Source organism: Scheffersomyces spartinae (genome assembly GCF_019049425.1).
Source record: "Scheffersomyces spartinae strain ARV_011 chromosome Unknown scaffold_11, whole genome shotgun sequence".
In the NCBI taxonomy this organism is placed as follows: domain Eukaryota; kingdom Fungi; phylum Ascomycota; class Pichiomycetes; order Serinales; family Debaryomycetaceae; genus Lizanozyma; species Lizanozyma spartinae.
The window spans coordinates 120,379-148,324 of NW_025065058.1; the positions used below are offsets into that span (position 1 = coordinate 120,379).

Sequence of the window (27,946 nt, forward strand, 5' to 3'; positions counted from 1 at the left end):
CACCATGCGCACATGCTATGCGCACTTGCCCACAACAAAACAATAGCTAGTTGTGCGACATTGCACTAGTAAATAATAGAAGACACGGCGTTGACGTAGCCTGAAGCATTTTTGCATATACAAAAAGTCAATATTATCATCATAATAGTGACCGATACAAAAGAAAATCAAACAACGAAGAAAGAAGTAAAGAAGAGAGAAGCAGTAGAAGCAGAAGACGACGACGACATAAAAAGTGCCTCTCTCAATTAATAACAACCACAGAGGAAAAAGTTATCTCCGCAATTAGCATTCGAATCAGAGATATTTATCCTTATTATTATTTTATGACTCCTCATACTTAGTACATGAATTCTAGGACGCAAGTTATATATTCCATCGGTGATTGTGCGTAATAAACACATCGCAAAATTCGTTTCACATCAAAACAATTATAATAAAAGGGATCGATCATATCGACTACTATTAATCGGACCTCAACTTAGTTCATCTCATACTAGAAAGATCATCCTGTTCCATGTCCAATCAACAATCGCATCTTCAGCTGGTATACCACGATCAGCCCCAACAATACCAGCAACAGCTTTCCAATTACAGAGCTTCTCAACAACTGTATTATAATCAACAACCTCCACAACTGCTGTCATATAGTCAATACTACATGAATTATCAACAGCCGTATTCTGCTTCCGCCCAAACACCGTCAGCTTCAGCGGCTACTGCTGTGACTGCTAGTGGTGCACCTGGAGCTCCATCTGCTGCCTCTCAACCTCCAACTGGTGGCCCGGCTCCAGCATCTTCAGCTGCCCCAGGTGCCTCCTCATACTCATCCCAGTATCAACAAGTTGCCGTTCAACAACAGCAACAGCAACAACAGCCAGATCAGTACGTTGTTAATGCTCAATTTGCAAGGTACCCACTGCTGGCGTACAACTACTACCAAAGTGGCCAACAACCACAACAACAACCAGCCCCACAACAACAACAACAACATCAACAACAACAACAACCAGCCCCACAACAACTGCAACAACAACAACTTCCACAACTGCAGCAACAAGGTCAGCAGCAACAAGGTAACTACAACCAACAGTACTCCGCAGGTCAACAACAGCAATATTACAACCAACAGGCACAACAACTGTCACAGCAACAACAACAGCCACCACAATCAGGTACAGCAGCAGCAGCGGCCGCAGCCGCAGCCACAAGTCTGGTATACTCTCAGTACCCTCAACAGCAAAGTGGTCAAGGTGGATCAAGCACTAGTGGTGGATACCAGGCTACTTCAGGAGCTCCACAATATGTCGGGGTACAATATCCACCTGGAGCACCAGCCAATTATGGATATAGTGGCATTGCAGCTAGTAGTGGAGCACCACAACTGACTGCTTCTTCCACTAGAGCCCCTACAGCTACCTCATCAACAGCTATCACTCAGGATACTCTCAACCCCAACTCGCAATCAACAGTTGGGCAGTTGCAACCTCTTGGGATCCGTCCGAGGGTCACCACCACCATGTGGGAAGACGAGAAAACTCTCTGCTATCAAGTAGATGCCAACAATGTGGCTGTTGTTAGAAGAGCAGATAATAACATGATCAACGGAACCAAGTTGTTGAATGTGGCTAACATGACTCGTGGACGTCGTGATGGGATCTTAAAACTGGAGAAGGTGAGACATGTTGTAAAGATTGGATCGATGCACTTGAAGGGAGTTTGGATTCCATTTGAACGAGCTTTGGCCATGGCTCAACGTGAAGGGATCATTGACTTATTGTATCCATTATTTGTTCGTGATATCAAAAGGGTTATTCAAACCGGGGTTACCCCACAAGCTGCTCAACAAACCAATGCTTCTGCAGTATCTTCAGGTGGGTCAGTTCCAACTCCAGCAACTGCAGATTCAAATACTGTCACCAGATCTACTTCAGGAACAGCTACAACCACCACAAACACAACTAATGCTGCTGAAGATTCAACCAATACATCATCTACAGGAATTGATGCTAAGCAGTCTTCAGCATACTATCAGTCGTACAACCAACAATATTTGAATGGGAATGGTAAAGCTGCTGCTGCAGGTTCAAGTGCTGGGAATGGTGCTTCCAGTACAGCTGGAGCATCTACATCACCAGATTTGAGAAGTCAATCTCAACAAGCTGGTCAATATGGTCAACAACTGCAGTATTATTATCCTCAAAATCAGGCTCAATATTATGGATCGACTCAACAACCAGGTACAGCAGCTACGACATCTGCTGCCCAAGGCCAGCAATATTACTACCAGAATGCAGCTTATGGTTACAATCAACCAATGTACTACGGGTATTCAGCAATGCAACAACAGGCTCCAGGACAACCACAACAAGCAGTACAAGCTGGAGCCGGAGGTCAATCTCCACAAACAGGATTGGCCGGTGGTGGTTCAACTTCTAACGCTAATGCAAACGCTGCAAGTGGTGCTTCCGGTAGTGCTGACAAGAAGGAAGATTAAAAAGAGGCGGGACGTCTGAATTTGTTCAACTACTGATGGGGTTATGTTTATGCCATATCTCTTGACTACACAGGGCATCTATAAAAAATGTGATCCCTTGATAGATTTTTGTTTTATCTTTCTAACCAACTGCATAGCTCTGGCTCAATCGACTAATTATGTATGGTGCTCCTGATGGTGAACTAGTTTGTTGAATTTGTTTGAGTTTTATTTTGAGTGCTTGTTCTGTATATGTTGTGGGCTAGGATCCGCCTTATGTCGGTGAGAATTTTTTTTACTATTATTAAAGATGTAATTGCCGAAGCAAAATAATGTAGATGGTGTATAGTATGAGAGGGGTAAATATTTGCAACCCAGAGGGTATATTTCGCAACCGATTTGCATGCACCTTAGCATTGACATTGGATTTTTTGATAATGACACATTTCTATGCATTGAAGCTTGCATTTTACTTGCAGATATGTGGTGCAGGTCGCGGAAGTATGGTTAAAATACGTGCGCGATACATACACACGATCTACGTGGAAGCATGTAGAGGGACAGCGAAAGAAAAAGATTTGTCACTTGACTATTAAGGCTGATAGAGAAATAAGATATTGCGTGGAGAAAATTAAAGTAACACCAAGCGACTACCAGAGAACTCAAAAATACAATGAAATGAACAAAAATAGCCATTTACGCAAGGATCGGCTCAATTGGAACTCAAGTTATGACAGTATATTTGTACTCTTCGTTTGAAACGTGAATTTAATAAAGCCAAAGGCATTACTAACTCATTCTATTATCATGATAAACCCGAAATAGTATACTAGACATATAAGGAACATACATACACACACACTCATATATATATATATATATATATATGTATATATGGATATATATGCATGCTTCCATACATTTACATGCTTACATGTACAACAAAACACATATGCATACACATATGCATACACACAGTGTGCATTGGCACATATAAAAAAATTAATATTAATTAATCATTCTTCTTCTCAGCAACTGGTTGAATCTTGACATTCAATTCGTCATAGCTTCTTTGTAAACCGTCCAACTGCTTCTTAAGGGTAGCGATATCTTGCTTCTTTAATTCAATTAATCTTTGATACTTTTCTCTTTCAGATTTGTTCTCTTCCGTACCCTTTGCTAATTTCAATTTCATTTCTCGGATATCACTAATCTTTACCACCAATTTATCAATGATAGTCATAACAGTGAAAATAGCCATACCAAGATATAACACGGCTCCACTGATATATAAATTACGCTGGGAATAAAACTTAGTAGCAAGATGTTCGGGTGTCATTTCTCCTAAGCCTAAGCTCCGAGTATGATTATGAAATCTGGTTAACCGATTCCAGCAATCAAAGAATTGAAGAAGCATAAGGCAACTAACAAAGACAATCCCCACTTTAACGTTAGAGTTCTTCCTCAATCCTTCGTATACTTTGACGATATTCTTTCTCACTACATAGGGAGAAGGTAGTACGAGAATTGTAAGTATCACCATTTGTCCAACTAGGACGGAGAATACTAGACTCATTTGAAGACTCATGATGGATGAATATATCTGTTGGAAGGAACAAACGTTGAATAATAATGAAGGAGAGAAGATAATTGATAGGCAAACAAATATACAGACAAGTTTCACATTGCCACTTTAATATAAACAATCACGTGACATGAAAATCCGATGACAAAGCTCTTCCGCCACAATTACTTAAAACGGAAATAGGTGACATAACAGGCATAGTTGGCATGTATACTAATTATTTAAAAGCCATAAACTCTCATAGCATAATGATATGCAAGTATACTAAACAAAATCATCCCAGTAATGATCCCCCAAAACCATGCTAAACTATCAACATCTTGACCAGGCACTATGCAGTTCATACCCCAAAGCCCAGTAACAACATTTATAGGAAGCACAATAGTACCCAAAACGGTAATCTTCCCCAAGACATCATTAGTATCGTTATTAACTTTAGTCATATCAATATTAATCTGAGCCAAGTAGTTCAGATGGAACCTGGCAAGTAGTTTCTCGTAATGCAGTAATGATTGTAACATAGTGACAATATGATCTTGAATATCACTCAAATACATCCCAATTTCATTCCCACTACGACTACCATTCTTAGTCTCACTAAACCTTTTGGAATAACCTCTAATGACATCAGCTTTAGAAGTGAGTAATCTGAGAACAGACATGACCCGTTTCCGACATTCTCCGATTCGTCTTAACATGTCTCCTTTACGTCTCCACCCAAGAATCTTGGATGAAGTAGTAGAAGATGTGTTTGTGGAACGGGACTTTTTAGTACTCCATGATTTAACTGAACCATATTCAATAGTAGATTTGGACCGTTTCATACGATAAAATACTCCGAAATCCCTTCCTAATCCTGTTGGTCCACCTCCCGTATGACTCCCACGACGACGACGTAAAGCACCAGAACCAGCACCAGCCATTACTTGACTAGAACGTTTAGTAGGTTTCCTGCCTCCTGGTGAGATAGGTTCACAATCTGAATCTTCACTTTCATCACTATCATCGTCCAGGTCTATTTCCCCAGAATGCATTTTCAAAATGGAATCTTCAATAGAATTCACCTCCTCTTCAATGCTTTCTATTAATGGAGCAAACGAATCAGTAATGTCATCAACCAACGCATAGCAAAGCCAATCAGCAGAAACATTCAAATACTCTTTCAACAATCTTGCTCTTCTTCTAACATTGATGGGGTGTGGAGTCTGACCAAAATGGAAAGTAATCACAGCATTCTTAAACACAATCATGTACATATTCAAAGGTTGCAATTCACCATCTCTAACCCTTTTAGCTGCTTTCGACTTTAATGATGATTGATCATTATTATTATGATCCTCCAGATTAGTATTATAAGGCCCATTACTTCCCTTCCTGGCAAACCAATTGTAGACCTTTGTAAGTATCCCTTTGTTCTGCTCATCCATCATGTCTTGAAGTTTCTGCATTTTCCTCTCATGTTCCTTTGCCCGTTGCTTCCGACGTTCATAAACAACATCGAAAGATGTGAAACACACAAAATAATATGATTTGAATAGTTCAACTTTCTCACGAGCCTCTCCAAGAAAGATATCCTCTGTGGTTAAAGGATGGATCCCAAAAGTCTTGGATAAAACCTTGATTTCTTCTTCTGTTGGGTCCAAGACATCCAACCAGAAAGGAGTCTCACATTCCTTCAATTCTTCAGTAGATATGGGTAGACTAACGGCTGTATGATCAAAAAGTTTCTCATCCTTCTCGTTATTAATACTAGAGGCAACTGTAGTTGGGGCCATACTTCCAATCATACTAGCATTGGCAAACCCACCAGGCAACGGAGATGCCACAGATAGACCACCACCACCACCAGCAACAACACTTGCACTTGAACTGGTTGTACTGGGAGGAACGGCTGTCTGAAGAGCTTCAACCTCAGGTGGTGAAGTCTTTGAATCTTCGTCTTGTGCACCACCACTATAATGACTAACAACAAATAGGTCCTTTAATTTCGACTCTATAACTTCACTAGTATAATCACGAAGCCTGGTATCATCTGCATAGATCAACCCACTCATGCAAGTCAGATGAATGGTATTCTCTAAATCTTCTCTGAAGTAAGTGAACCTCCCACTCTTTTTGTTGTTGAATATCAAATTTGTTTTCGACTTTTGCCAAGGTTGAATGGGGGTTGGTCTGATTCTTGAAGTAGGATAGTGTTCAATCTCGTTAACTTGTTTACTTTGCAACAGCGGTGGAGGTGGAGTTGTGGTAGGAGATGGACTCTTGACTCTATCTAAGAGATCTTTCCGCTTAATTAATGAAGGAAATGCTTCGACTTCATGGGGGGTTTTCGGGTGAATGACTGTTTCATCATTGAAATTCACTTGTCTATTGGGATCAGAATCGATATCATTATCTTCATTCCCCTCCAGACCTTCTTCGTCTTCTAACTCTTGTGCGTATTCATCAAACTCTTCTTTAATGAATTCAGTTAACACGGTCAAGTCTGGCCATTCATTATACAGTCTTGCAGCAGCATCTGTTCCCGGTTTCGGATGATAATAGTCATCTATGAAAACATCATCAAGTGAAGTTGAGTCCAGTGAGTGATCAGATGAAGGATTCGATTCTCCAAACTCTAAAGAGTTCTGATCTCCAACGTTTTCACTATCAGAGCCAAATCTCTCTCCAAAATCATACATATAGTTATCATTGGCCCCGTTATCAAAGCCGATCATCTCATCATCAAAGGGTCCAATATTATTCTCCAAATCCACGTCGGGATGGAAGGGGTCATGCCATCTATTGGTTCTACTATGTCTCCGACTTCGTTCAAAGCCATCCATATCTAGTATAACATCGCCTCGGCCACCCAATGATTCTCCAGCAATAGTGGACCGTCTACTGATTTTTTTTCGATCACCACTAACACCACCGCCACCATTCAAAGCCTTTCTAGTGGGAACATTAGCTATCAACGGGGCCTCGTCTTTATTTTCTTTCAACAACAATTGAAGATTCTTATCCGTTAAAGGCAATTGACTGCTTCTTCGTCCTCTACCTGGAGTATTCGTAGAGTCGCTACCAGGCGTAGCAAAATAACTGTTGCCTTCTTGAGCTCGTGAAAGTAGGGGAGTATTCTGATCTGCTGCTACTGAGGGTCTTCTACCTTGGAACAGTTGCCTACCAGATGATAGCAGTAATCTTCTTGAGTTTAATCGTGGCAGCCCAATTCTCACTCCCTCAGCACTTGTACTCAAGGGGGGACCCTTGGTTAAAGGCGATTGACCGCCGGCACCTTCATACATTCTGTGATCAATAAGACTGGTATCTTCAGGAATATAAGAGGTTCCCTTCCAACTATTATTGGATTCGTTATCTATGGACGCCAGATAACGTTTAGACATTGTTTCAGGGATCAAGTAAAGCTCAGTTCAAGTAAGCTCGTTCAAATAAAGTTCACCTCAAGTTAATGTATTGCTCATTCACGCTCTTTTCTTATTGGCTGATACCAAAAAGGCCACTTTATATGCTCAATCGGTTACCCTCGGAGCTTGCTTCATGAACTCCGACCGGATGCAAGTAATGATGTCAACAGTTTGCTCCTCATAGGAACAGAGTGCGTTCTTATGTTTTAATGGGTGTTCTCATACAGTTTATCGTTGCCCGACTTCTTATTGATCTTGGTGCTGTACGCAGGAATGAAAAGCAACTTCAAGACACCCTAACACCGGTATTGCCTAGGAATTGCCCTGTTCATGTCGGGAATGTTCCGTAAAGAGTTGCGATTTATTGATATTTGTGTAAAGGAATGTATAGAAGAACAAAAGCATGCATGTACGCTTGTTGTAAGTTTGTTATTGCATTACACAAGACAGTAGTGATGTCGTGTGATGGTAATGTATCACGTGATCAAATTCCTAGTGATAAACGTGAAGAGTCACATGACTTACTCCGAATATATTCTTATTTATAGTACTGTGAATAAAGTAGATTAAATAAAACCCTAAGTATGTCCTCTATATTTATCTGGTGCCTCCCATTGTAGCCAGACTCCAATTATTCGTCAGCATCGCTAACATCTGTTTCATGCTCAGTAGTCGTAGAATGAGCAACAGTATTATTGTTTAGTCTTACTCTTTTAGATCCCACAGTTGGACGGGACACAGACTTTATGCTTTCAGCTTCTTGCAGTAGCAATTCCTTATTAAGAACATCTTCAAAATCGTCTTCATTGAAATCACTATCATCATTATCTTTAGGCGCTGGTGTATTCTTAGGAGCAGGAACAGAAGTAGTACCGGGAACAGCAGCAGCAGTTTTGGTACCATCAAGATCATCAAGTGCCAGTTGAATCAAATCTTTCTTACTAAGTAATAAATTCCACACATCTCTCGTTAAAGATATCCCCTTTTTACCTGGTTTCTTTTCTCCTGAACCTTTGTCGACGTAGAATTCCCGAATATCAACTAGACTCATACCGTTATATTTTCTAACCGTAACTTGTTTTCTTGAATCCAATGGAATAACAGCTGCTGTTTCTGTTGATCCCAATTCACCAGCTGGCGGTTCATTGGCCTTATTATACTGACGATAGTTTTTTTTATACGACATGGTTGACGAATAAGTTAAAGACTAGTTAAAGTAATCTCCTGTTATACAGTGCAGTTCTAATATTAATTCGGTAAGGTATAGGAATTTCGAGGCGCTCGGTTATATCCTCGTAATTCCACACATCCGAGGTTAAATATATTATAATTAACTTACGACTACTAATAGAGTCCACTTTTCCAAGTTTCATTAAGATGAGGGCCAAGTAGTTTCTGGACCTTTGCAAACAATTGTTCATCCTTTTCGACATCAACACCATTAGCAACTCTCCAGTAACTGTCTAATGCAGCATCCAATTCCTCTAAATCAGATACACCCAATACAATGGAGGTTTTATTAGCAGAAGCTTGTGGCCCTTCAAACAACCATCTCTTTAAGGCAAACCTGGTGGCCAAATCAGCCAATTCTACACCATCTTCCCTTTTTAATGTTTGAGCAACCTCATAAACAGCTTGCTTCAAGTCATTAGAAGCAGGATGGAAGTTATGGGTCTTACCGGACCGTAAAAGACTCATACTCAAAATAGACCCATTCAATAACTTGGTCAATTTGGCATCAGTAAAGAATTCATCTGCCTTTGCAAAGAGACTTGTGTTCTGAAGACATCCATGGGAATAAGATAATATGGCGTCTAATTGACCAATCTCAGGCTCAGTAACACATTGAGTACTTACCTTTAAAAGCAAATCAACAGGATATCCACTAATGCCAAAGTTCCGGATCTTACCTTCATTCTTTAACAATTTCAATTCCTTCAAGGCTTCAAAGATTTGAGGCTCTTCAACAAATTCAATATCATGCATGTAAACCAAATCAATATAATTTGTGCCTAATCTTTCCATTGATCTTTCAACACTTTGACGAACCCAAGCTCTGCTGTAATCGAAATCATCCAATTGGAGTCTTCCGGCTTTCGTACAGATATAGTATTGATCTCGAGTAATACCTTCTTCGGCAGCTAATTGTTTCAATGCTTTACCTAAAATTTCTTCTGAAGGTCCGTAATATGGTGATGTATCTATAGCATTAGCTCCCAACAGAAATGCTTTCTTGAGCATTGCAGTTACTGGAAGTTTAAGTGGATCTTCATGGTATTGCGTATTGAAGACAGCTCCTCCAATGATTAGCTTGGGAAGATTGCCAATGGAATAAGGCAAGACCACTGCTCTAGGCCCTATGGCTTTAGCCAATGAACTCATTTGATAGTGTTAAAGGTTGAAAGGCGGAGGTTTAGTAATGGCCTTGATATAAGCTTTTGTTAGTGAGTCTAATTGTATCACGTGATACCATTGGGCGATTTGTAGTTGAATCCTGTGACCACACTGAACATATTTTATGTAAGTCCACGCAAAAACGTCCACGATGCATAAATACTTCTATAAATACACATACACATACTTACGTTTACAGATACATGCATATACATAAGTCACATATACATACACACACACATACACACACACATACACATACATTCATTTACATATACATACACATATACCCTGCAATAGCTTATTTGTACTTCGATTTCGCAGCCATTCTAAAACAAATCATCTCCTTCTATCAAATAATTCCCAGGAACTAATCCTACTAAGCCTTGACGATCCCCAGCATTAGGACCTAGTTCACAGAAGAACCAATTATCTTCTTGTTTATGAATAATGTAAAACTGCCATCCTTTCTTGAAGAATATCTCTTGAGATTCTTGAGGTTTATAACCGTATCGAGCCTTTGCTTTGGTTATATATTCTTGACCAGAATGGGGGGTTAGCTTTTTAGTTGTGGTTCCAACAAGGGCATGCAAATCAGTATATGATTTAGTAGTTGTTTGCAGAAGTGATTTTTGACGATTGGAAGCTGGAGGTGCAAGAGTACGGAATTTTTGAATGGGTGAACCTTGTGGGTTTGCCGCCGCCGCTGTTGCTAAATTAATTGTAATTGGCTCTTCTTCTTGATCTTCAAATCTAGCAGGTGATTTAAACCTCAAAGACCCGTACCTTATAGCCACTTCATTACTATCGTTAATGAAATCTGATGGAGGGAATTTGGAGTTTATAGATTCCAAGTTTTCCACAGACTCATAAAGTCTTGTATCTCTTTGTGAAGGTGGAGGCAAAGATTTAGGTCTAGGACGAGGACTGGCTTCCGCCTTTCTTTTTTCATCACGATCAAGCTTCTCTTCATTTGCACGACGTACTGACCGTCTATATCTTGTGATATCACCATTCCCCCCAGTACTAAGATCTTCCAAGGCTTTGGCAATAAAATCAATGGAGAAATCTTTCATTATGGGAACTCGTTGTGGAGATTTATTTGTCGTTGTAGCAGTAACTGTATCAGCAAGTGCAACAGGTGGCTTTTCAAACTTTTGTAGTTTATCAGCTGCTTCTCTTATTCTAGTCTGAGCTTGAGCAGTTGCTGCTGCTGAAGCTGCATTACTAGTGGACATATCAATCTTAGAACTTTTCAATTGTGCTCTGTACTTTGAATCTAAGTCGTCTTGGACCAGAGAAATGTAACTAGCTCTACGACGAGGTGAACTCCACGTTCTTTCACCGCCTGACCCAGTAGAATAATTCAGTCTGGGTCTGCTTCTTGTTGAATGGTCTAGTTGGGGTCCATTAGACTTCAAATTGTCATTCAAGGGTATCTTATCAACCACTTTCACTTCACTTGATCCAGAATTTTGAGTACCGGATGTATAGTTAGTTGGTTGGGATCCACCTGAGTCATTCAAAGGATCTTCCATATTGGAAAATACATCTGCACTATCATGAGAACGGGTGCCATTATAGTCATTGACTCTTGAAGGTTTGGGAGCAGGAAAATGGGGAATATCAGATTTTTTATTTAATGCAAAACGTACAGGTTGGTTTGTAGTCTTACCCATTTCTCGAAGCTTTTGTTCGTAATCAGCTTCACTCTTCATTGTTGGTTGCTTTGGTTTGAAGTCTACATGAGTGAGTGTACGAGGAGATCTCGATCCATGATCAAGTTTTGGTAAAGGAGAATCTTTCAAAGTTGTAGTAGTAGTAGTTGTTGTTGAAGTGATGCTTTTGGGTTTGTAAGGTTGATACTGGACTGGAGGTTGGGGTATATTAGTCATCTGCTGAGTTCTGTGTGGAGTTCTGTGCGGAGATGACGGTGGATGTTGGTTTGTTCTTTGCGGAGATTTTGATTCTGGCTGTTCTTTTTGAACTTTATTTGGCGAAGGATGTGAATACATTGAATAAGTTTTAGCTAAGACAGCAGATTGGTCAGGGTCTTCAAACTTAGCAATAGCATAACTATTAGTATTGGGATTACTATCTTGATCATAGCCATTATAATAATCAATAAATTCCAATTCTCTGGGGATTTTATTCCCAGTGCCATTTTCACTTATAAATTGAGCAATACCTTCTGAAGGCAGTGTTTTAGCAAATCCAGACCTTGAAATATCAAGTGTTTGATCATTATCAACACATAAAGTTGCAATGTTATTTAAGAAATTGAAACATACGATTTTGCAAACTTGAAGACGTTCAACCTCCAATGTGTAAATGTCTTTCAAGGCAATTGACCAATCTCTTATCCAAATGTCATTAATTTCTTTATACCGATTTAGTTCATGTTGATAAGCTTTTTCCGACTGTTTAATATTGGAAGTTATTTTTATCAATTGTTTTTGGTGCTTCTCTTGTTCCTTCCCCCAAGTTGTTTGAATCATTAACTGAGTAGAGCGAATCTGGTTGCATTCAGTAGCATATTTTGATTGGGCAGCTTTAACGTTCTTGGAACACTCTTTCTTTTGCAGCGAAAGTTTATTCATATGATGAAAGACTTTGGAAGTAGCTCTCAGGTATAACTTGGAGAAATCAACCAATTTCTCATAGTTATGGATTTTAATATTATCAACAAATTTGGCTTGATTCATTTTAACCATGTTGATATTCTCCACTTGGAATTGAACCAACAGAGCTTTCAATTGGCCAGATTCCTTGGTCCCAATTTCGATTTTATTATTTAACTTATCCAATTTCTTGGAGTACTCCATCTCCACTCTTAACCTCTCTTCGAAATACGTCACCAACTCATTCAAGGTAGTAATGGCATCTTTAATCTTACGGTGAATCACCTTGTAGCCAGCATCGTTAGGGCCCCAGAAACTATTAACAAAGTTAGGAGCTGCAGTAGCATTCTCGCCAGCTTCCGGTCCAGTGTCTTCTCCGTGCTGGTATCTATGAGGCGACAGCTCCGGAGAATGAACATGTCTATGATAATCATGACTCTCAGCAGTAGACATTGTACAGCGATACTTATTGTGTAGTTAAGTACAGCTGTATTAATGGTATCCTATGGTGTTGTGGTGTCGAGTGTTATATGTTTTGAAGCATCACCTTTATGTACACATTAAATTGAGTTGAATTTATCCGGTGAAGTTTGTGTTGTGATTATTATGTGACAGTCTTTGCAACAGTTGAAGGAACGTATACAAGCTTTGATGTTTGTTTTGATTTGGTCTTGAAACGGCAAGTCGTCTGGAGTGCGTCATAGAGTTCCGTTAAGGGAAGGCTATGTCGCAAATTTAAACTTGATACTGTAGCGGAATGGAATATGCTTTATATGATCCAGAGTTTACTCTATTAATGTCGATATCACTTTGAGCTATTACATGAGAGCTTATCTATTCCGTGAATCCGATATAGAGTCATGCCGGAGTCATGTGTGATATTAGTAGTACATTGATTGAAATATGGTATACCGTGCATGAGATGCGAAGATTTCATTAAACCCTTTTTAAAAACCAACCTTGTAAAAGCCACGCTTGGGATAACCAAGTACCCCTGATCTATTATTTGAGAAATCATGTAGCAAACCACAGCGAGTAATCAAAATAAAACCCAATACTATTTTCGCCACTATGTTCATGTTTTCGTCAGGTGCAAAGTATTGAAAACTACCTATTGTTGAATAAGTATATGACAATACAAACACTTCAAATATAGATATAGTTGCCTTTTTAAAGAAATATAAATTTAGTATATTCTATTGTATACTTGAAAGGTGATTATTTTTATGTTTTATGTCTTCAGAAATAACAGTTTGTAGATTATGAAGACATAGATTCCGGTTCGGAGAGGCCATTGCCCATTCCCAAATGATCCCATATGATACATGAGTCCATTTCTACAATCCTACTACTAAAGAGATCAAGCACAAGAGTCTTGGTGTGGGTAGTTGGTAGCGAGACAGATATTTTTCCTTGGTTAAGTTTGAAGTGCTAAATGAAAACAAACGTTAACAAACGTAAACAAGAGAGCGCAAAAAGGTTCAGAAAAGAGGAAGATAAACGAAGTCTGGGGTGACGAGAAATGTCGTACAAATAGACATTTGTGGAGGTCCAAATGAGGATTATATTAATGGGCAAAGTTTGCTAAGGAGAAGGTAAACCTTTGAAGAAATATTTTTGATGTTGCTGTGAGATAAAACAAATGGTCGTGCGCCTAACAAATACAAACAAACTAGCAGATTTAGAAGTTAGCAATTAGTTTTGCATATTGCATGGTGAAGTAGGTATAGAGAAGTTGAATAGAAGTAGTATACGCTGGCAGGCAATAGACGGATAGCAAAAGCGGTCGATTTTTGCGAAATTATAGCAAGGAAACAAGATACATTTGCAAAGGACCAACACGGATGAGAAATAGCATATGAGGTAGTATAAGAGGTTGTGAGTGAGAAGATGAATGGAAGAGAAAACATGAGATTAAAAAGTGGACGGCTAATGACGGATGAAAGATGGTGACACTGTAAAGTACCGTCTTCCGGAGTATATTCCGTACAAATTGTGTACGGCTGTTGGTTCACGGGCACCCATGGCTTTCAGATCGGGCATCCCAAAAAAGACGTGCTCGGATGCATCCGACCGGTGACACAAACCTCGATCCGATTGCCATAATATATAGGCATCTTGAAAGAGATTTAACTACATATATAACTATGGATATACGTTAAGCCCGAACAAGCCCGTCATACTTAACAAGTCATAATCAATAAGTTGTCCTTAATAGTTCAGTAATAAGCTGTCATAGTCAAATCAAAGCATACCAGTTAGCATTAGTATGGGCGATGATCAACCTACTGGGTTTAAAGCACGTATAAAGAAATATAGAGAGTCACATAAGGCATTCCATTGGCTACTAAATGTATACGAGTTTCTATTGAGTCAGTGGTTCTTTTGTCTTCTAGGAGTGTTCATTGCATTAGCGTATGAGTTTCCAAACTTTGCCAGACAAGGAGGGTTGATCAAAGGTGAATATACAATTGGCTATGGAGCAGTGGCCATTATCTTCTTGATTAGTGGACTCTCAATGTCTACTAGAGATTTAATGGTGAATGCATTACACTGGAGAGTTCATTTCACCGTGTTAAGCTTATCATTTCTAATTACTTCTTCTATAATTTACGGGATAGCACTGGGGATCAAAGCCGCTAATGACGGTGAAATAGACCCTTGGCTTTTGGTAGGGTTAATAGTAACTCATGCTTGTCCAACTACGGTTAGTTCAAATGTCGTCATGACAAGACAAGCTCACGGAAATGTCGTGCTCACCCTATGCGAAGTGTTTATAGGTAATGTGCTAGGAGCATTCATTACCCCAGCATTAGTCCAAATGTATTTAACTGGAACTTGGGAATTCGGGAACCCTCTGCATCAAGTCTTAGCCGCTCAAGATGTCCAAGTTTCTATTGGTCAATTGTATAAGAATGTCATGAAGCAAATTGGTCTTTCGGTGTTTGTTCCATTATTTGTTGGTCAAGTGATTCAAAATATCTTTCCTAAACAAACCAAATGGACTTTAACCACTTTTAGATTGAATAAAGTGGGGTCCTTTATGCTTTTATTGATTATGTTTCTTTCCTTTTCCACAGCATTCTATCAGAATGCCTTTAATGATGTTAGTCATGTTTCAATCATCTTTATTTGTTTCTTTAATGTGGGGATCTATTTATTCTTTACGGTGCTAAGCTTTTGCTACAGTCGCCCAAGATTCCTATTGGCTGTCTTCCGTGAACCAATCACAGAATCTTCTTCAAGATTATACAGATATTCCTACAAGTTATTCCGCCCCTTTTACTACAATAGAAAAGATACGGTTAGTGTGATGTTATGTGGCCCAGCAAAGACCGCGGCTTTGGGTGTATCTTTGATTAGTTCTCAATATGGCGCCCATAATCCGAATTTGGGGATTCTTTTGGTTCCCTTGGTCTTGTACCAAGCAGAGCAAGTGATGACTGCCAATTTCTTGACGCATCTTATGAAGAAATGGGTGCTAAATGGAGAATTGGAAGATCAAAAGTTAAATCAAGAACTATTGGCTGCACAAACTGCAGGCAAGATCACAGATGAGGAGGCTACCATTGGCATAGAAGAAGAAGAACAACCCCATGATCAAGATACATCATCTACCCGAAGTAGATCCAACGCAAGCATTAGTGATGACGTTCCATCGAAAACATAATAAATCAATGATTAGAACTGGGTCATCATGTATAGATAAATGTTCCGAAAGGTGTCACCTATCATGACATGACTTTTGAAATCATGTACGATAATGCGGTACTACTGCATGAGATAATTGGCAACCCGAGAAACAAGTACTGTAATAAATAGGCACGGCGCATAAGCATGCACTAATGAAAACCAAACTTATGCATAAATAAAAGATACATATACATATGAAGTATGCTAAATATATAGTGATTACGAGTGCAATGCTTATAGGTAAACATTTTGTCCCCACAAGTTCATACAGTTAAACCGGCACAATTGTGCGCATGCATACAATAGATAAGAATGCAAATGACGGTTGGCCTTACAATAATAGTAAATATCCTAATAATAATAGTAATAATAATATAATAATAATATGATGCAAAACAGAATGTCGTGCAATCAATCAAATACTGCATCCAGCTCATATTGCTTATCTCAACTAGAGTATGTTTCGTACTTCGATAACCACTAAGTGTGATTACATGTTAAACTATTTATCCATAAAAAATACATAAATACATATCTTTAAACACACATACATAGGTGTAAGCACACACACATGCAATCTTCACACACCAACATACATATACATATACATATACAAACATGTATGGAATTCGTTTCTAAATATTCTTGATCATTCATTCATATGTAGACGTATACGCAGAACCCACATATTTTTACCGCGCTACCACATGATAGGCGGATTGTCCGGTGCGGTGCGGTATAGAGTAGTGGGCTGGGCCACACACCACACAAACCACCTCACCTTTTGATTGATTGGAATGATCGACTCAATATTAAATTATAGCTTGCTAACTATATTTAATCCGCCACCAGTATAAATTCTTTAAAAAGTATTACAGGCCATTTAAAATATTTGCTTGATTTGGTCTTGACCCTAAAGCCTCCTTTATCAACGTCACAGTCGGCCTAACTTTCCTCCGGGGTCCTCTCTTACGTATAATTACTCACCGCCACCCCCCTAAGGTGAGTCAAACAAAGCTGTTGGAACAACCTTCACGCGGTATTAGACCATTTAGGCTACGGAAGCTCTTTTATCAAACTGTCAAGGGCCTTACAAGGGCCTTTCTATGGTGACGGAACCCATTCATTGAACCTCAGACATATTTTTAATGATGTCTTCAAATATGACCAGTCACATGTTACCTATCACAACCACAAATGGTAACACCTCCACAACAACCACTTCACCAACATCAGGAACAGGCACAGGCACAAGTACAGGTACAGGTGCCTCATCTACAACGTCGACGACAAATCAACAAGTTGTTGCTGCTGCTGCTGCTGATATGTATGTTGATGTGCTGTTTAGTCCCAATATCCAATCACAACTCTTTGGGGTCCACCAAACCTCCAATCTGCTGCCAAAAATGATGCTGTTATCGTCCCCCATGATGGGTTCGAACCCTGGTCATCATATCAAGGTTAAGCCACCATATTCTCGTAACAAAAATATGAATGAACCAGGATATGTTTTTACTCCCTCACTGCCAAACTACACCAATAGCAAGTTAGCAGATGGTAAATCTCCAGCTCTTGGAAACTCAGCCTTATTATGTGGTGACTTGCCTTTAACAGATGCTGATTTGGCAGTGTTGGATTCAATTCCAATCGATAATCCAGTATCTGAAAGTACTTTATGGAATTCAGATGGTAATGGGAATTATATAACTGATATTGGTCCTCTGCAATTGATTCAATATCATTCTTATGCTCCTAATCAGTTTCGAACATATCAAATGCCATTAGTTGGGTCTCCTATAACTGTTTCGTCGGAAACTAATTCTGCTTTTAATAGTGGTTTAGATATTTCAGAAATTCAGAAGTACGAACCAATGGAATCCCGTTCCATCCCTTCCTTACCTTCTCAATCTTTCTCTCATAGTTCCTCCCAAAATGGTGCTAGAGTAAACATCAATTCAGAACCCAATAAGGATTTACAAAATGTACCTTTCAATCACCAATCCCCCCCACCAAATAGCAACCAAGGTCAAGGAAATATGTTAGAGTTTGACCCTTCTAAGTACACCAATACGGTTGGCCCAAACACTAGCGTCGTGACTTCAGATCAGTATCAAGTTCTTTCTTCAAGACCAAGTGGTGTGATTTCTCATAACACTACTAACCAAACTTCTCCCCAGTTCTCTCCAGTGGCAGGCTCACAAAGACAATCATCCATATCATCACTTCCTATAGATCAATTAAACTTGTTGAGCATCCAAGCTTCAAAATCCCCTTCTCCAAATGATTACGTGTTTTCCTCTGGCCAAGTTGCAATTCCAAATTCAAGTAATGGCAATAATAACTCCAATAGTGTTACTACCAACTCCAATACCAACACTAGTACCAATACAACCCCTAATCCTAATACCTACTCTGATAACACCATCAACCCCAAAAAATTATTCCGTTCCCATAGACTCATCTCCACATCACTTTCATCTCCAAGTTTAACCACGTTGTTTAAAGATTCAATTTATTCTATCCAGAATCATTACCCTGGAGGTAAAAGATATTCACAAGGCAGCAATAATCAAGGCAATCCCATTGTACTAAATGCAAATCATAATTCAAACCAACCAATATCGTTCCCTGCAATTTCCAATTTACCATTAGTCACTTCAACTATTCCACATGGTGTCAATCCGTCATCACGCTCAAGCTCAACTTCTGCAAGCTCTTCTACCACAGTTGGAACAACAGATACTGCAATAACAGAGATCATCCCACCTGCGTCACTTAACATGAATGATGAATGTTTCAACGCTATCAGTTATTGGTTAAATAATAGCGATAACGATGAGAATAATATGATTCATAATCCAACTGGAGTGATGATGAATCGTAATCTGACACTAAATAATGGAATGGGTCAGAATTATTCTGGACTCAGCAATTCCACCAATACAAAGCAACGTCGGAATTCTATTCAATCTTCGAACCCCTCCAATTATATCAACCATAATTGGTATATTCTGAAACGAAAACGTAGAAAGTCATCTACCAATGGAAATGGTATGGAAGATCGTCAGCAGGTGAAAGACTTGCTTCTTTCTCTGCAACAGAACTTGCAAACACATCCTCAAACTTCTGAAGAAAATGAGGAGTCTAGTATTTTCATCTCCAATGGAGTTGTTTCTAATGTTGCCAACGGCAACTCATTTGAACTGAATTCCTTTCCTATCACTAATCATCAGAGATCCAACTCACTTAACAACCCCAACTTGAACACTTATTTGATTGAAGAACAAGATGGAGAAGGTATTACAATGGCAATTGACTCACCACAACCTCATATACCGAATGAAAATGAAATCGATGCAAATGCTTTGTCCTCAAACCAAACAACTGATATGATACCACCTAGAGCATCATTGAATGGAGTTAATGGCAATCCAGGATATGCAAAGACCATTTCCAAAGGGGCTACGCGTGCAACAAAATCAGACTCAAAAGATAATTATAAACCTGTTGTAGGTGGTGTACTTGAAAAGCAGGCTATTCAATTAGAAATCACCAATTCAGCAACAAATACAACTACCACAGTTACGGTTATACCTCATGGATCTGGCGACAACATTATATTTGGATGTCCACTGTGTGATAAGCAATTCAAAAGATCAGAGCATTTGAAGAGACACCACCGTAGTGTTCACTCAAATATCAGACCTTTCCATTGCACATTCTGTGAAAAGAAGTTTAGCAGACTGGACAATTTGGCTCAGCATTTGAAGACTCATTACAAAATGGGAGCTAACAGTGGACCAGGAGGTCGTAGACGTAAGGAATCAGTTTGAACAGGATAGATTATTATTGAAGGGAGTATAAGTTTTGGCATAAGGTATGGTGCATTATTGGGAGAATAACTGTTGAAATAAGACATGATTTTTTCTCTTTCTTTTTTGATTGATTGATTTTATCCACAAGATAATGCTATGTTTCTTTGTATTCTATTCTTTTTGCATTATTAATGGTTATATAACTCTATGTTAAAGGGCTTGATGAATTTTGTTGAGGATATTCTTGGGTGCCTCTTTCTTAAATATGATTTTTATAAAGCAATTGGATTTGCTTTTTATATTGATTTGAATCCATTGAATTTATGGTGTAGTAGAGGAAGCTCTTTGATTCAGCTTGGTTTGTCTTTTGTGTCTTGAAGAACTAAGACATAGATTTTTGTGTTTAGTGGTGATGGCTCTAATTTCTGAAAGCTTCTTAGCTCTCAATATAGGATCGTACATATACTGTGGTCTTACAGTATTGTAATCACACTTCAAAGATAATCTAGTACATTGACCGCATTCTGGTCTATCTTCAGGACATGCTTTATGTCTAATTCGACAAGTCCAACAACCAGATTTTGAACGCACCCCTTTCTTTTTAGCAAGTAACACTGGTTTTTTAACCCTACCACCAAATCGACGAGTTCTTCTATTGGTAATTTTGGATGGTTTAGTGGAAGGAGGGGGGCTCTTTTTTTTGGGAAGACGACTTTTTTCAAGTTCAATTGAACCACCCATTGTACTTTCCTGATCTGTATATATGTCAGCTGAGATGGTAACACTTTTACCGTTCTGCCTTAATTTTGTTGATGTTTCAATATCAGCATATAGTTTAGCTCTTTTCACTCTTCGTGGAATTCGATCATCATCATCATCATCATCAAGTGCAGTAATATCAGCAGTAACGTTTGACTTCCGCTTATTACGCTGTGATATTGGTGATTCTAGCAGTTGGTTAATAAGCTTGGATTTACCTGTGGTTAAGGGAGTACTTTGAGACCATTTGGAAGTTACATCAGCAAAGTCATTATGATGATGATCGTGAGTCCAAAACCCAATGTTAGAAGATGAAGAGGTTCTTATATCGGAGTAAATAGCCCTCTCCACATCTAACTCACGGCAATTATAGTTATATTTGGTATAAAGTGGAGAACTCTTGATTAAGAAGCTTGAATCACTTAACGACGTCTTACGAGCACCTTTGGCCCCCAACCCAAGGAAATTAAATGTAAATGAAGTATTCGAACTACTGCTATTTTGTCCAAGACTGCTATTATCGATAGTTTTAGCCTGATCTTTAATGAATATGGAAGGTTTAATCACATCTTCTGTATGAACCAGACGTAAATCAAGACACGGGGTTTGCACACTTCTTCTTCCCGATGATAGTTTATTTTGATCGCTAAACCGTTGACAAGTCATAGGAGGCGTATCAACAGAGCAGTTATTATAATTATTATTATTACTCCAAGTATGTGAACGAGGGATGTTGAGGAGCTTCAATGGCAGCAGTATGTTTGGTTCATCTTTTGAAAAGTTATTCAACAATCGTTCAAACACAATGAAGGAAGGAGTACAATCCGAAAGGGCTGATGACGTTGTTCTTTGATGAGGTGTACTACTACTCATGATATCGATTCTATTAGTGTTTTGATGTGACTGGTAAAATGGCTGCAAAAAAAAGTTTTTTTATATTGGTGCTAGATGTGATACGTCATATAGATAACTGACTCGTTTAGTTATTACTATTGCTTTGAGCTTCGTGCTGTAGTCACCTGCCAAAAACGATAACAGAAAGAAAGTTCAAAGATTGGAATACAAAGTATAAATGGTACGGGGTTGGATGAGTTTATATCTGCATATTTGGTTCAGACACTACCTTGCTGGTTACAACCGTAGATAAACGAAAAATGTGTTTTAAACAATGTAACTGGCAACTTGTCCGAGCGGTTAAGGAGAAAGACTTGAAATCTTTTGGGCTTTGCCCGCGCAGGTTCGAATCCTGCAGTTGTCGTTTATTTTTTTCATACCATATTAATTTTTTCTTCACATAGAATTACCCTCTACTAATTTTATATACCGTGTTCTGTTCTGTTCTGTTCTGTTCTGTTCTGATTGTATGATGATTAACATACCCAAACTTCTTTATGAAGCTGTTGCCAAAGAGTTCAAAGATTATGGAGGTCCATGGCTTTACTACTTGCTAGCACTTTATATTTCATTACCATTGTTAGCATATTACATCATCCCTACACTCACTGCCAATCCGATGAAGTTCACCAAAAGGAAGTCCATAAGTATCATAGTGCTTGGTGACCTTGGCCATTCGCCCCGGATGAGGTACCATGCCCTATCGTTATCCAAATATGAATACGTGGTTAATTTGGTGGGGTATATTGAATCAGATATACCCATTGAAATCATAGATGATCCAAATATTGAACTTTATGATATCAAAATGATCAAGAATCAATTCAATTTACCCTTCGTGGTGTTTGCTGCATATAAAGTCATGTTCCAAGTGGTTAGTATATTTCAATTGTTATTTCAGTTGAAAGGATCCAATTATATAATGATCCAGAATCCTCCTTCATTACCTTTACTTTTGATGGTGGTGGTCTTCACCAAGTTATTCAGTAGAAGAACTAAATTGGTTATTGATTGGCACAATCTCAATTATACCATTTTGAACTTGAAATATAACAATTTGAATCACCCAATGGTCAAGTTCTTGAAATGGTATGAGAAATCTTTGAGTGGGTATGCTGATTTGAATCTAACGGTAACCGAACAGATGAAATCTTTCCTTGTCAACGAATTTAATGTGGAAAGTGAGAAAATTATCACTTTATATGATCGTCCAAACGAAAGATTTCAACCTCAAAAGTTTGGTAATGATGATATACAACAACAGTTCCCCAATATCGATATGTTAATGAGTGGAATCCCAGATAATGAATCGTATAAGATCATTATAAGTTCTACGTCTTTCACCCCAGACGAAGATTTCAATATTCTACTTGATGCTTTGGTCTTATACCAAAAGGATATGCAATCTGACCGACTTCTTCCTCCAATATTGTGTGTTATCACCGGTAAAGGACCCATGAAAGACCAATTTCTTTCCACAGTTCGTCAATTGGATTTTGATCCGAAACAAATCATTGTGAAAAATGTATGGCTTGACCCAGAAGAATACCCTATTATGATCTCCATGGCTAAACTAGGTATCTCTTTGCATACATCTTCAAGTGGGATTGATTTACCAATGAAAATAGTCGATATGTTCGGTTGTGGAGTTCCTGTGATCTCTTTACAATTCCCAGCCATTGGAGAATTGGTCAAGGACGGTGTCAATGGCTTGATAACCACTAAGAATAACCAAAAGCAAGATCAAAGTACCCAAGTCTATCAATTGTTGAAACAAGCTTTAATGGACAACAATCTCTATCAAACAATTAAAAATGGTGCAATGGAAGAAACAAAGTTAAGATGGGATCAGAATTGGACAAAATGTCTTGCAAGTACTTTCAAATAATAGTTATTGTTATTTCATATAATAATCTTGTTGCAACGACAATATTGGGAAATCAATGTATTTATATCTTCCTTTACTTCTTTCCAAACTTCAACACCAACTTGACGATTTCGATCCCGGTTCAATAGAGCAAACTCATAGTCTATTCTATTTTCCATTTCTTGAACCAATACCATACTTCGAGTCAAGTCACCCATAGTTAAAAGCTGCTTAATATAAGCCGCAAACACTTGCACATCATCAGGATGCGGTCCACCTTCTTCAACGGTCTCTTGGATCCATTTTTGTATTTTCTTCTTCATTGATAAGGTAGTAACCTTTTCATTAAGAAATAATGGTGATCTGTTGACAGTGGTTGCCTTAGAATCGATCCATGCTTGAGTGATGGTTTCAACGTCTCGAAGAATATTCTGCTTATCTAATAGCTTTTGCTTTAACGATTCATGCTTGAACTTTCGTGATATTTGTTGGTCCCTTACTACTTCTGCTCGTAAAGAAGATGGTAATTCTTGTAACACCGAGGTATTATAACTTTCATCTTGCCAATTGGGTGGTGATGACGGAGGATTGGATGCTGATCTCTTTTTGGGCAGCTGTTTCCGTATGGCTTTCTTTGTAGGTGACTTTTCAACCACTCTAACATACTCAGGCAGTACTCCTTGTTGATAAGGTATTAATTGCTGAAGGTAAGCTTTAACTCCATTAGGTTTAGTTGGTGATGGTATAACTCCACTAGATTTAGTTGACGAAGTTCGTGTACCAACAGAACCACCTTTAATCTGTTCCAGTTCAAGTTCCAATTGTAAGGATTTAGGAAGACTCTTAAACACATCCCAATCTATTTTATCAACAGAATAATCACTAGATCCTGTCACAGTCCTTTTCCTTCTCTTGCTACCAGCAACTATCAAATCATTTAAATCAAGTGTCTTTTGTCTGGAACGTTTCATAAGTTCGGCGTCTTCTAATTTAGACATGGTCACCGCTATACCTCTTAAATCTTTAATTTGAACACTTGCAATTCGAAATAAAGATTTTAATTCAGATCCAATTATACCCCAATCATTTGTAGCTACTCCTAATCTTGAAGATTTGCTTACAAAATAACACCTTCCCATTCCCAAATATTTAGGAGGATCAATAGGTGCTTCAGGTAAACGTATAGCAAGTTTTAAAGTGAGTTGAGACCCACAGAAACGTAAGCTTATCAAACGAGAATATAATTCTTGTGATAATTGCATCAAAAATTTATCCACTTGATCAACTTTATCAAATCTGATTCCATAATTAACATCAAGAGAAACGGTTTTCCTTCCTAAAATAGCTTCTTTATTGTTTTCATCAAATTCTATGGCTGTGTCATCAATACCATAAGCATAATTCCATATTTTCTTCCCGGTAGCTTTCCCTAGCATAGCACATAGTTTTTGTTCATTGAAAAGTGTCCGTATATGTTGGATCAAAGGTTCTTCAACGTCTATTTCTTGAGCTATTCGTTTTTCAATGCTTCTTCCTACTCCAGGTAAACTCCTAACCAGAACATCTTCAAGAAACCCTTCAATATTGGAGGATAAATAGTATTGACCATTAGGTTTACTCTTTCTCAAGGCAAGCTTGGCCAATAAAACATTATGAGAAGCTCCAATACTTATAGTACATTTAGTCAAATCAAAAATGTCCCTTCTTATAGTTGACATGAGAACATCAACTTCCTTTGCGACTCCAACACCAGATCCATTCGTATTATTTTTATTGACAGTCAGAGTGCAATCGACTAAAACTTCATCAATCAGAACAGGAAATATGGTATCCAAATCATCTCTCAGTAATAAATAATTGTAGAAATGACTGGCATATTCTTCATACTTTTGAAAATCATACCCCAAGCAAACAAGATTGGGACAAAGCTTTCTGGCACCTCCAACCCACATACCATTTTTAATACCAAAACTTCTAGCAACATAATTACAACTGGCAATATCTGAAGTGTTGACACCATGAGAAACTGCTATGGGAGTGGTTTGGAAATCAATGTTAGGGTAATTCTGTGCACTAGCAGTTGCGAAGAAACAATCAAAGTCAATATGTAATATAACCTTAGTGAACAGAGTATTAGTATTTTGCAGATGACATTTCTGTTGCTGAACAATTCTTCTAAGGAACTTTAATCGAAGATCAGCCTTCCAAGTACTCAAATGATGTAACCTAGACTTGGCAAAGAAGCTCTTTAAAAAGTCTGGATGCTTAGCATCAAGAATTCTTGGAGGCTCACCATACTGTTCTTCTATAACCTTTTGTGATTGAGTCAATGGAAGAATCTCAGGGTCTGATTCTATATCATCGGACTTAGAAAAGTCAACATCGAGGTTAGAGTTGGAGTTAGAAAGCTTAGACTCGGACTTAGACTCAGGCTCAGACTTAGAATCAGCCATAGAATCAGACTGAGCCATAGTACATCCAAATGATAACCGTTTCTGAGCATAATCTATATCAGGAATAGTCCTATACGCTTTCCAATCCAAGAGCTTCCCCTCTTGAATACAATCCACTATCCATTGAGCTCTAACCACCTTACAATGTTTGAATTCCACCAGTTTCCGTGGAGTCAACCGATCACAAATTACATGAGTGGCAGCCGACTTCTTAGTCAAATAACTAAGAAATAAACCTCCATGAATGATCATTAATCTATGAAGTTCATTGATAGAAGGGTTGGTATACCCGTTAACATGAAACACCATCTTATTAAAGATCTGAGGTCTTTCTATCCCGTTATTCCGTAACTTATCCCATTCCCGATACTCTTTGTCAGACTTTTGTTGCTTGATATGTTTATGTCGGAAATATGTACCGTAATCCCCAAAACTGTGAACCTTCCCTATATTGTCATCATCATCATTGTCTTCATTGGGGTGTATATGACTAGTCACATTATCACCATGTTCTAGTTGTACATGTCCTGTCTGATTCTCACCATGTTCTTGCGGTATATGGTCATCAAGAATCTCTTCAAGTATAATGGCATGTTCCTGAGTCTGACCTGTCAGATCATCGTCAAGAATCTCTTCAAGTATAATGGCATGTTCCTGAGTTTGACCATCGTTGATCTCAATCGGACGCTCTTGTGTCTGACCTCCTTCAGTCGACAGAACAAAAGACAGGAAGGAGAATTGCTTTAATATTTCTTCATGTATAGGATCATCGTCATGACCTGCCATACCGATAACATCACATTTAGAGAAGGGAACTGGGCTCATGAGTGAAGATGATAATATGGGGTAGATCACGTGACGACAACTGGTGCAACCGATAACTCTAATGTATCAAAGTCGTGTACCATTCATATATTAGGAAGCGTCGGAGTCAGCATGAAATTAGAACGGTAATTACGTAATCAAGTAGTGAAATAGTAGTATACTATATAGCATATTGAGTATACTAGAACATAGCCTCACACAAATAGTCATACAAAATTTAGTAGTGCACTACGCTACAGCTAACCATTAACTACCTATGACTACTCGTACTATGACGTGTAGTATTTAGTAATTATCCGAATTGTATTTACCCTATCCGACTCTCCGACCAGATCTGTTGTATATCCGATCAATTGTAGTTCGGTGCAGAGTTATTCTTAGTAGTTGTCTCAGACTGGTAGAAGCAACATGACACAAAGACCGCACGCCAACTCACGGTTAAAAACATGGCAATAGAACACCCTTGAAGATGATTCAATGATTCGTTTATTATCAGTAATCAATCATGGTATGTGACGGGTCAAATAGAAGAATTGACAGTGGAAGTGTGTGGACATATAGAGGCAGAGCATAGTACTATAGTACCAGCCACAATTATTCTACTGCTACCACTGAATTCTATTATACTGAACCATACCACTGCACTCTATTGTACCGGCGTACAGTAGGAGTGAGTGGCATACTAACCCGTTTAGGCTGAAAAGTTAAGTGAACAACAAATCTCTGAATTCAAGGATGCCTTTTCCTTATTCGATAAAGATAGTGATGGAAAGATCACCGTTAAGGAATTAGGAACAGTCATGAGATCTTTAGGTCAAAACCCTTCCGAATCCGAATTGAGTGATATGATAAATGAAGTTGATGTCAATAGTGATGGATCCATTGATTTCCCTGAATTTTTGACCATGATGGCCAGAAAGATGAAGACTAACGATAGTGAGGCTGAAATTGCTGAAGCTTTCAAAGTTTTTGATAAAAATGGTGATGGTAAAATTAGTGCTGCTGAATTGAGACACGTGTTGACTTCTATAGGTGAAAAGTTGAGTGATGCCGATGTTGATCAAATGATAAAGGAAGCTGATACAAACAACGATGGGGAAATTGATATCCAAGAGTTCACCCAATTATTAGCAGCTAAATAATTCATATATATAGTT

The 27,946-nt window shown here is 38.5% G+C and overlaps 12 protein-coding genes and 1 non-coding gene across 13 annotated transcripts; 6 read left to right on the forward strand and 7 right to left on the reverse strand.

The window, feature by feature from the left end:
* Positions 1 to 661: 661 nt before the first annotated feature.
* Positions 662 to 2,497, forward strand: KQ657_000578 (KilA-N domain-containing central transcriptional regulator EFG1; the record flags this gene model as incomplete). The annotated part of the gene is made up of 1 exon (XM_043191416.1): positions 662 to 2,497. One exon carries the CDS (start codon positions 662 to 664, stop codon positions 2,495 to 2,497), a length of 1,836 nt encoding a protein of 611 aa, XP_043049059.1.
* A 991-nt stretch (positions 2,498 to 3,488) lies between these two features.
* Positions 3,489 to 4,260, reverse strand: KQ657_000579 (uncharacterized protein; the record flags this gene model as incomplete). Its single annotated transcript, XM_043191417.1, has 2 exons — positions 3,489 to 3,976; positions 4,230 to 4,260. 2 exons carry the CDS (start codon positions 4,258 to 4,260, stop codon positions 3,489 to 3,491), a joined length of 519 nt encoding a protein of 172 aa, XP_043049060.1.
* Positions 4,261 to 4,282: 22 nt separating this feature from the next.
* Positions 4,283 to 7,447, reverse strand: MNR2 (putative Mg(2+) transporter; the record flags this gene model as incomplete). Its single annotated transcript, XM_043191418.1, has 1 exon — positions 4,283 to 7,447. One exon carries the CDS (start codon positions 7,445 to 7,447, stop codon positions 4,283 to 4,285), a length of 3,165 nt encoding a protein of 1,054 aa, XP_043049061.1.
* Positions 7,448 to 8,099: 652 nt separating this feature from the next.
* Positions 8,100 to 8,654, reverse strand: KQ657_000581 (chromatin-binding transcription coactivator; the record flags this gene model as incomplete). The annotated part of the gene is made up of 1 exon (XM_043191419.1): positions 8,100 to 8,654. One exon carries the CDS (start codon positions 8,652 to 8,654, stop codon positions 8,100 to 8,102), a length of 555 nt encoding a protein of 184 aa, XP_043049062.1.
* Positions 8,655 to 8,812: 158 nt separating this feature from the next.
* Positions 8,813 to 9,850, reverse strand: KQ657_000582 (D-arabinose 1-dehydrogenase (NAD(P)(+)); the record flags this gene model as incomplete). The annotated part of the gene is made up of 1 exon (XM_043191420.1): positions 8,813 to 9,850. One exon carries the CDS (start codon positions 9,848 to 9,850, stop codon positions 8,813 to 8,815), a length of 1,038 nt encoding a protein of 345 aa, XP_043049063.1.
* A 341-nt stretch (positions 9,851 to 10,191) lies between these two features.
* On the reverse strand, positions 10,192 to 12,936 carry HOF1 (formin-binding protein; the record flags this gene model as incomplete). The annotated part of the gene is made up of 1 exon (XM_043191421.1): positions 10,192 to 12,936. One exon carries the CDS (start codon positions 12,934 to 12,936, stop codon positions 10,192 to 10,194), a length of 2,745 nt encoding a protein of 914 aa, XP_043049064.1.
* Positions 12,937 to 14,752: 1,816 nt separating this feature from the next.
* Positions 14,753 to 16,153, forward strand: RCH1 (Rch1p; the record flags this gene model as incomplete). The annotated part of the gene is made up of 1 exon (XM_043191422.1): positions 14,753 to 16,153. The coding sequence occupies one exon, from the start codon at positions 14,753 to 14,755 to the stop codon at positions 16,151 to 16,153; it is 1,401 nt and encodes a 466-aa protein (XP_043049065.1).
* Positions 16,154 to 17,339: 1,186 nt separating this feature from the next.
* Positions 17,340 to 20,009, forward strand: MSN4 (stress-responsive transcriptional activator; the record flags this gene model as incomplete). The annotated part of the gene is made up of 2 exons (XM_043191423.1): positions 17,340 to 17,346; positions 17,413 to 20,009. The coding sequence occupies 2 exons, from the start codon at positions 17,340 to 17,342 to the stop codon at positions 20,007 to 20,009; spliced, it is 2,604 nt and encodes an 867-aa protein (XP_043049066.1).
* Positions 20,010 to 20,312: 303 nt separating this feature from the next.
* On the reverse strand, positions 20,313 to 21,623 carry KQ657_000586 (Zn(II)2Cys6 transcription factor domain-containing protein; the record flags this gene model as incomplete). The annotated part of the gene is made up of 1 exon (XM_043191424.1): positions 20,313 to 21,623. One exon carries the CDS (start codon positions 21,621 to 21,623, stop codon positions 20,313 to 20,315), a length of 1,311 nt encoding a protein of 436 aa, XP_043049067.1.
* A 303-nt stretch (positions 21,624 to 21,926) lies between these two features.
* On the forward strand, positions 21,927 to 22,008 carry KQ657_000587. Its single transcript has one exon. It is a non-coding gene; the product is annotated as a tRNA-Ser (tRNA).
* Positions 22,009 to 22,116: 108 nt separating this feature from the next.
* Positions 22,117 to 23,532, forward strand: ALG1 (chitobiosyldiphosphodolichol beta-1,4 mannosyltransferase; the record flags this gene model as incomplete). Its single annotated transcript, XM_043191425.1, has 1 exon — positions 22,117 to 23,532. The coding sequence occupies one exon, from the start codon at positions 22,117 to 22,119 to the stop codon at positions 23,530 to 23,532; it is 1,416 nt and encodes a 471-aa protein (XP_043049068.1).
* A 14-nt stretch (positions 23,533 to 23,546) lies between these two features.
* Positions 23,547 to 26,789, reverse strand: REV1 (deoxycytidyl transferase; the record flags this gene model as incomplete). Its single annotated transcript, XM_043191426.1, has 1 exon — positions 23,547 to 26,789. The coding sequence occupies one exon, from the start codon at positions 26,787 to 26,789 to the stop codon at positions 23,547 to 23,549; it is 3,243 nt and encodes a 1,080-aa protein (XP_043049069.1).
* A 505-nt stretch (positions 26,790 to 27,294) lies between these two features.
* On the forward strand, positions 27,295 to 27,931 carry CMD1 (calmodulin; the record flags this gene model as incomplete). The annotated part of the gene is made up of 2 exons (XM_043191427.1): positions 27,295 to 27,297; positions 27,485 to 27,931. 2 exons carry the CDS (start codon positions 27,295 to 27,297, stop codon positions 27,929 to 27,931), a joined length of 450 nt encoding a protein of 149 aa, XP_043049070.1.
* Between the last annotated feature and the right edge of the window lie 15 nt (positions 27,932 to 27,946).